Source organism: Pundamilia nyererei, unplaced genomic scaffold (genome assembly GCF_000239375.1).
Source record: "Pundamilia nyererei isolate P.nyererei 1_Seehausen unplaced genomic scaffold, PunNye1.0 scaffold00072, whole genome shotgun sequence".
In the NCBI taxonomy this organism is placed as follows: domain Eukaryota; kingdom Metazoa; phylum Chordata; class Actinopteri; order Cichliformes; family Cichlidae; genus Pundamilia; species Pundamilia nyererei.
This window is the reverse complement of record NW_005187473.1, coordinates 2991022-2998930: the sequence shown is the minus strand read 5'-3', so window position 1 is coordinate 2998930 and position 7909 is coordinate 2991022. Positions and strand designations below refer to the sequence as shown.

The 7909-nt window shown below is 40.8% G+C and overlaps 1 protein-coding gene across 2 annotated transcripts in view; it reads right to left on the bottom strand.

Annotated features, from left to right (window-relative positions):
* Window positions 1-7270, bottom strand: part of pgm1 (phosphoglucomutase 1) — a 9089-nt gene extending 1819 nt beyond the window's left edge. The window contains exons 1-11 of one of the 2 annotated variants that reach the window (XM_005737015.1): window positions 6902-7270; window positions 4254-4288; window positions 4126-4196; window positions 3888-4031; window positions 3549-3674; window positions 3165-3355; window positions 2201-2355; window positions 1986-2101; window positions 1764-1899; window positions 1259-1442; window positions 776-910 (exon numbers count right to left, since the gene is read on the bottom strand). In XM_005737015.1, coding sequence (XP_005737072.1) covers window positions 776-910; window positions 1259-1442; window positions 1764-1899; window positions 1986-2101; window positions 2201-2355; window positions 3165-3355; window positions 3549-3674; window positions 3888-4031; window positions 4126-4196; window positions 4254-4288; window positions 6902-7147 — 1539 coding nt within the window. In that variant the 5' untranslated portion in view covers window positions 7148-7270. Of the gene's footprint in view, window positions 1-775; window positions 911-1258; window positions 1443-1763; window positions 1900-1985; window positions 2102-2200; window positions 2356-3164; window positions 3356-3548; window positions 3675-3887; window positions 4032-4125; window positions 4289-6901 lie in introns of both variants that reach the window. The other variant, XM_005737014.1, reaches the window with a different exon arrangement.
* Between the last annotated feature and the right edge of the window lie 639 nt (window positions 7271-7909).

Genomic DNA, 7909 nt, shown 5'->3' with positions numbered 1-7909 from the left:
ATTAACTGTGACAAAACACGACGCAGCGGATTCATAAAATAAGCGCTTTTTGTATCAGTTTTGTGTGAGGTACTTTCTTTTCTTCTCTAAATCCACACAGAAAGGAGATCACCCCATGGGTGTGTAAATCAAACCCACCCAAAGTCAGCCAACTGAACCATTAACCTGCTGGCCATTTATCTGTCAAGCTCTGATTCTGAAGCAGTATGTTTCTGCTTATCTGTTCATTCATAGTGTCCAAGCGCTGAAAAGGATAAAGAGCTGGAGCAGAACTTTTTTCTTTCTTGTACTACATCACCTCCCTGTCTGCACCATTCAAAATTATTTTATGAAGTGTGTCTAGTTGGAACTTGCACTCTTCATTTTTTCTTACCAGTCCAGATAAGGTGCCATAAGTCAAAACTTGGCCAAACATCTCCATCATCTCATCTCCCATGTTGAATAAAATCTCTCAGCCTGTTTTTTTTGTTGAGGGCTCCACCCAGTGCTAGCTGGCCATCGTACACGTTACTGATCATTCCAGGCAACCCAAAAGGTTGAGAAGCCCATGTGAATATTAAACTGCTGTGATGTAGATGGATAAAGGGCTGACAACCTTTATAAATATCTTCCCCCCCCCCACCTAAACAATTATTCACACGCACGCAAATAAAAAAGATTCGTGTATAAAGAAAAAAAACTTTGTAACTGTTTATTTTCCTATCTGATGACTTCATTGTCTAATCTTTTTCCTCCCTGGATCCAACCAGCTGGGATTACTCCTCTCTGTCCTCACCTGTGGATCCTGGTAAATTTTCTGTGCGTCCTTCTCGTAGCTGTCTATGTAGAGCCTGATGGTTGCTCCAGCACTGCCTGTACCGCTGAGACGGAAAATGACCCTCGAACCGTCGGAGAAGATGATTCGGAGGCCCTGGGAGAGCGAAAGAGAAACAAAGATGTAAGAGATGGTGACAAATTCAAATATTGACTGAGCAGTAACATGTGGTTATATAATGTACGAGGTGGGAGTTATTCCATATGTGTATGCACAGGGGTATGACCTCATCAGGTGTTTTGCCAGCTTTTGAAACGCATCATTAGCAGGTCTGATTTTAATATGGAATCTGTTTTAAATTGGATACAGACTCTTAGTAGCATCTGAAGTGGAAAAAAAAACAACAACAACTCTAAAACATGAGGCAAGCGGAGCACTGTTGCAGGATATTGTGTAAATTGTGGACTGCAAATATTAATGGGGTCTGTTTTGCAGGCTGCTCACCTGGTTTTTGGAAACACTCCCATCGACAGGGTCTGTATAGGCAAAATTGTCAGCGATGGCCACCTCGTAGGTCTTATCGCCCGATGAGAACTTCTTTCCTTTAAAGGACGGATCGAACATTGCCGCCTCCAGATCCTTCATCATCTTATTGGCAGCATCTGAGTCAACTTCCTCATAGTCGTACCTGGAAGTGAAGTTAGACCAAGATTTTAAAAATATACATAGGAACTCATTTTCAACTACTTTCGATAATGACACATTTTTAATCTGAAGAGACAAAAGTAAAGAAAGTTTAATTATAACTGCTGCACTCCACTTGTGCTGCATTTCTCCAATTTGCCACTGAAAGGCGCCATTCCTGCATAGTCTCAAGTAGAGTTTTTTTTTAAATGTTTTGACAGTGGTGTTTAAAAATTCTTAACACTGTCAATGCTGTTTAAAAACCCTCATCTTTTAGGATTCAAACTCTCATTTCATAAATCGTAATGCAGGCATCTCCTCTGACCTGGTGAAAAAGTTCCTGCCAAACTTCTGCCAGTGATCTTTCATTATCTCCTCCACGCTCTGTTTCCTGGTGGCTAAGATTGACAGCCACGCAAGCACCGCCCACAAGCCGTCCTTCTCACGGATATGATCCGATCCTGTTTATTAGCATAGAGAGATGTGATTGGGTGAGGGGCAATTCTTACTGGTGTCAAAGGTGAAAAATGTGATGACCGAGTCTCACCAGTGCCAAAGCTCTCCTCCCCACACAGAGAGAGTTTACCAGCATCCATCAAATTCCCAAAGAACTTCCAGCCAGTTGGAGTCTCATACAGGTCCATCTGCAGCGTTTTAGCCACACTGAAACACACAGATTACATCATATAAGGAAAAAAATAGATTCTTGATTTGCACTTTTTCCAAATTACCCAAAAATATAAAAACTGTTTTGGTTTTTACTTGTCCAAGGCTCCACTGGTAGGCATGCTACGGGCCAGTCCTTTGACGCCGGTCTTCTGGAAGTACGGGATGCTTTTGATGTTGGCAGCAATGACAGCCACAGAGTCCGAGGGGTTCACAAAGAAGCCATGTTTACCCAGCACCATGTTGCGATCCTGAAGAGGGCACAAAAAGATGGCAATCCTGAGCTGTGATATTACTTTATTCATTTACACTGTAAACACTGCAATAGTTACATCCTTTTTGCACACACCCTTTTCTTTACCTTTTTCTAATGTAGCTGTCAATTTTCTTGATTTTTTTTTTTTTTTTTATAATCACACCCTGATATTTATTATTTGGTGATTTGTATATATTGTGCTATTCCTTATATCTTAACATATTGTACTGTTAAATAGTCTAGTCTGTTTTTGTTAATGTTACTGTACTGGAGCAACTGTAACCCACATAATTTCCCTAGGGATTAATAAAGTAGGCTGATTCCGATTTGGTAATCGGCAGCAGATGGTTTAGTGTCAGTACTTCCTGAAAAAAAGCTTTTAAAACCCTTCAAATCCCAAAGTATATAATTTTTGTAAAACATTTCTTAGATTATATTGATAATTTTGAAGACAAGTTTACCAAATAGTTCTTGTGATTTCTTTGTTAAGCATTTGGTCTGTTCCTTTCATGAAACATGAAGCTGTCAGGAGGAAGGGTGAGGAAAACGGCTAACTAAAAACATTCCACATTAAGTGCTGTTCCAAAATTCAATCTCACTCTGGGAAGTAGGCCTAAAATTGTGATTGACTCATGTAATAAAGAAAATATAAACTTTGAATGAAAACTTATTAGATTAAATACATTCTGAGTGATTTAATATCACAGATTGATATCCAGGTCCAGACTTCATAACTCTGCCGCCCAGCTCTTGCCAATACAGCTGTTAAATGATCCTTTATTAGGGGAATGCTGAAGAACTTACACCATCACCATCAAATGCAGCTCCAAAGTCATATTCTCCACCTTTCATGGTTTTGACCAGGTCAGCAGCATAGGTCAAGTTGGGGTCAGGGTGGTGACCACCAAAGTCTTCCTGGGGCACACAATTGACTGCAGAGTTTGCTGGAGACCCCAGCTCTTCGCACACTATCTTCTTCACATAAGGACCAACCACTAGAGGGAGTAAGAGCGCCATTAATAAAGGATCACACATCACATGCTGCCATGGTCACTAACGGAACAAACTTTCCTTTACACTGTGATGCACAAAGATTATTTCCGTTTGTGTTGCCTGTTGGTAATTTATTCAATTTAGGAACTAGCATCCACTGTTTGAATGACCGATTTAATACATGCTCATCCCTACCTCCATGCATGGCATCCAGTCTGACATTAATGTGATTGGCTCCTGAAAGAAGATCCTTCAATGCAGCAAAGTCAAAGATCCCCCTTAGCATCTCTGCATAGTCATCAACTGAGTCCACAATCTCCACTGAGATAAATCAAGAGGGAAAAGCAAAGTTGGCACACAAGTCCTGGTACAAATCACAGCAGTACATGAAATTACAAAGCAACATGTATTCAAGATTTGAATAGACTAGAACATGTGTTTACAAAGAGAAGAGAGTTCAAGACGTTGGTATTAATTTAACTAATTCTTCATCTTTCAGTTAAAGATAGGATTCTGCATCCGTGGGTCTGTTACCTGTGAAGGGCTTGAAAGTGTCCACTTCAAAGGTCTGCTTGCCAATCTTAGATAAATCCACTTTGAGGTCTGGGCAGATGTGATACTCCTGCAGGCTTTTGCTGATCTCAAATATTTTATTTGTGATGCCCTCTGGAGCAGGTCCTACGGACAAAGTATATGGAATATGGAACGATGAGCAAACTATGACTTGGACTATAGTGATTAGAGAAACAGTGGGTCTGTGCACTTGTCTCACCTCCGCTGGAAATGTTGTACTTGATGCCAAAGTCTCCATTGGGGCCTCCGGGGTTGTGACTGGCTGTGAGGATGATGCCACCCACTGCTTTCCTCTTGCGGATCACACAGGAGACTGCTGGGGTGGACATGATGCCATTGTGACCAATCACTAGGTGATTTATCTGCAGGCAGGAACAGATGCACACGTGCAAATTAATGGACACAGGCAAAAGTGTGTGTTTGTTCACAGCTCCAACCATAATGTAGAAGTAATAATGGTACTGATGCTCCATGCAAAAGACTAAATTAAACACCTTTTCCATTGACTAACCTTGAGAAGGTTATCCACACCTTCCTCCAACATCCATCCTGAATTATTCCAGTTTTGTTTTTGTTGTTGTTGTTTTTTTTAATATGTCAGATTTTGCAAATCATTATTGGAGCTAACCCAAAACACTGCTGCTGGATGACAGCTTGAACTTATTTCACCCATCTTTGCACCATTATACTGGGTAGCTGTGCATTTTATATTTCATTATAAATTTTGTTTACATGCAAGAGCTTGCATGGGCTCACCCCTGACTATGTTATTAAACTTTTTACAATAGTATTGCCCAATACCAAGTGGTTAGATCAGCTGAACAGCAGCTGTGAGTAGCACCAGACTGGCTCTTACAGCCAATATTAGGTCCTCTAACACACTAAGGGTATTCAAATCTGAAATCCCGAGCCGAGTAGCAGTTTATTAATGAGTGATGAGTCTACCCTATAATGAAACTCAGGTTTGACAAAACTCCAAGATGAGCTGACGAGTTCTATTTGCTTCTTTCAGCTGGCTGTAAAAGTTTGTCCCTCTAAGACCCTCAAAGTGAGAGATATGTGTGCATTTATATATGTTTTAAATTCATTAAGTGCAAATCTACAGTGGCCCTGAGAGGTCAAACACACTGCAACTTAAGAAAATATCAGCAAATAGGAAAAAACAGTTCACAAAACACCACAGGAGTGATTAAGAGGAGACAATAATGTGCATGACAAGTTGCTCTAAACACCTAACAGAAAACATATATGCAGTATTAAATGAATCATGCGATTGAAAGACATTAGCTCGAGTCTTTTTTCCAAAGCACAACATAGATGAATCCTCAACTTCTTTTAAGTTCATCTCGGTACATTCCTTCACATGTTTCAGTTTTCTGTCACCTCTGTCGTTTTTTTATTCAACTTCTATTGTGTTTTGTGTACTTTTGCAGCATTTTTCTTTAGATTTGTATTGTGTTTAGAGGCTCCAGTGCATTTGAGCTCTCAGGGCCACCATACAAATCACATTTGTTTATAGCCAGCTATATTATGACCTGAGCTGGCCCTGCTGCCCAGTGCTTTGCAAGTGCTGTAGAACAGGTTATATTTTGACTCCTTTTATAGTTTTGAAATCATGGCATTATCGCGGTCTATTTAACCACACAATGGTTTGCTTTGTGCAATCACACGGGCAGTAGTGCATCTCTCTGTAACTTATGATACAATTTCACCCAGATTTCCTAATATAGACCCAAAATTAGAAATGCCAACCAAGATTTGCCATCTTTGTGCAACTTACACCTACTTTCATTAGATGAACCCTCCATTTAGCAATGCTTCTTTGCATTAGCTACAAGAAGGACAGAGGCCATCTAATGAGAAGGAAGCACAGATCGAGGCTAGACTACAATGAATATGTCCTCTCAGAGAGTGAGGAGGTTACCTTGCAAATAAATAAGAAGGTAATAGGGTTTGATAATATTATGTTGATGCATTCTCACTGTGCATCTCTCATTTATGCACAAGACATATGCAGAGCAACGTGACCGGCTGCAGACCACGCCCCCCGATGGCCTAAAATCGTTTGAGTAACATCAGCCAGTAACCACACATTCAATGAAACATCACAACGTTGGCTTATCGTGCCTTCTTTCCCAACATCTAAACCCGTTTTGTTCCCTTTTAGAGAGTTGGGCAAGACGGACCAAGAGCCTAAAAAAATATCCAATGATTGAAAAACGCCGAGTCAGGGTGTAAATGTCAGAGGTAAGGGTCTGACATGCAAGCGACCTCCTTCGTGCACTTTATCCAAAAGATCACCACGGTCAAGCAGGCTACCGGAGACAGCGCATGGAAATCCAGAGGGGGGATGGCGATACGTGCCAAAGGTTCACTGACTGCTTTGGACCTTATGGAACAGTCAAGTAGTTTTCCATAAACACAGTTTGAATGAACTGGGGCCAATATCAAGGCGCAGATACAGGCAGGAATGTCATTCAGGATTCAGCGCTGTCTCTCGTGGTTAAGAGAGCTTGTAAGAGCAGCTGATTAGCCACCCCAACTGTAGTCATTGACTTTAAAGTATTGCATAACTTTACATGAACCCATTTAATATAGAACTGAACAGCACCTCTCGCAACATTTTAATATGCAGAACGTAACCCATGTTTAAATACGTATATTTATGCTAGCAAGTTAAAAATACATGACCTGACAGTAAATATTTTGAGCATTTGGTCGTTCTCTCGGTTAGCATTAAGCTACTTAAGTTACTCTAGCTTTCTATGTAGCAAACTTTTAATTTTTAAACTAACCAAGTAATGTCAAACTAATCAACAGACTAGTTATTTAGGAATACATCTGATATACTTGACAGCTAGCTTGATGTGAGCCTGCTAGCTTACAAGCTATTCTATAGGAACAGACTCAGTGAGCTAGACGCACACATACAGCAAGGACAGCAAAGGTGAACAACATGTCGTTCTGCTACTGACCCCGTTGGCAGCTGAAATCTGGACGATCAGCTGAATAGCGTCTTTCATGAAAAACCTGCCATCCCCTCCCACCACCAGAGTGGCCGTCTGGCGCTCGGCAGGCTCGATGACAGAGATAATGCTCTGGATGAAGTTTTCCGCATAGTGCTGGTTCTGCTGAAACACCGTCACCCTCTTCCTCAGACCGCTAGTCCCGGGCTTCTGGTCCGTGTACGGCTTGGTCTTCACTGTCGTAATTTTCACCATTTTTGACCCCCAGCGAGCACCAATGGTCACCCCTGTGTAATCCGCAGTCCGGTCCGACAAGCAGGCGACTGCAGTGTCGGAGCAGCCACACGTACACACCGGGCAACTCCCCCCTTCAAACACCCGCCCTCCCGGTTTAAAGAGAAAGGAGGGATCAAGGAAGAGTTCTTCAGTCTCAACAACAGCGCAAACAGAAAGGTAGAAAAGTCAAAATTCTTGGATATTGCTTAAAAATGAATTTTTATAACTGCAATATGTGGGAAAATGTCCACAGTGCTTTAGGCAAAATTCTAGAAACCGTAGGGATACGCCCCCCACCAACATTAAGATAAAGTTACTGATGAAACGCTCTAATCACAACTCAGGAGCTCATGTTGGATATTAAATAATACAAAAATATGTTATTTGTGTTGTTTTATTTGCACTATATTTTTAAAAGTCACACACCCAGCTTTTTGATCAATGGTCTGATTTATTGAAATCTCATCCATCCCCTTAGTGTCTGAGATGTATTAGCCACTAACACCAAAAACAATAATATTTGCATTTTTTAAAAGATAGAAATAGTGTTATACATACATTTTTATAACATTATTGAATACAGAATTATGGTAGACTCTTTATTCGTAAAGTGATCATTTTCGGTGGTTTAAAGTGGTCAAATTTAAACACTGAGTGAGAATACAAATCTTCCCTACAGTTCATCCACTGTATGAAACAAGCAGTTTCTATTGTGTGGGAACGAAGTTACACCTGCAATAC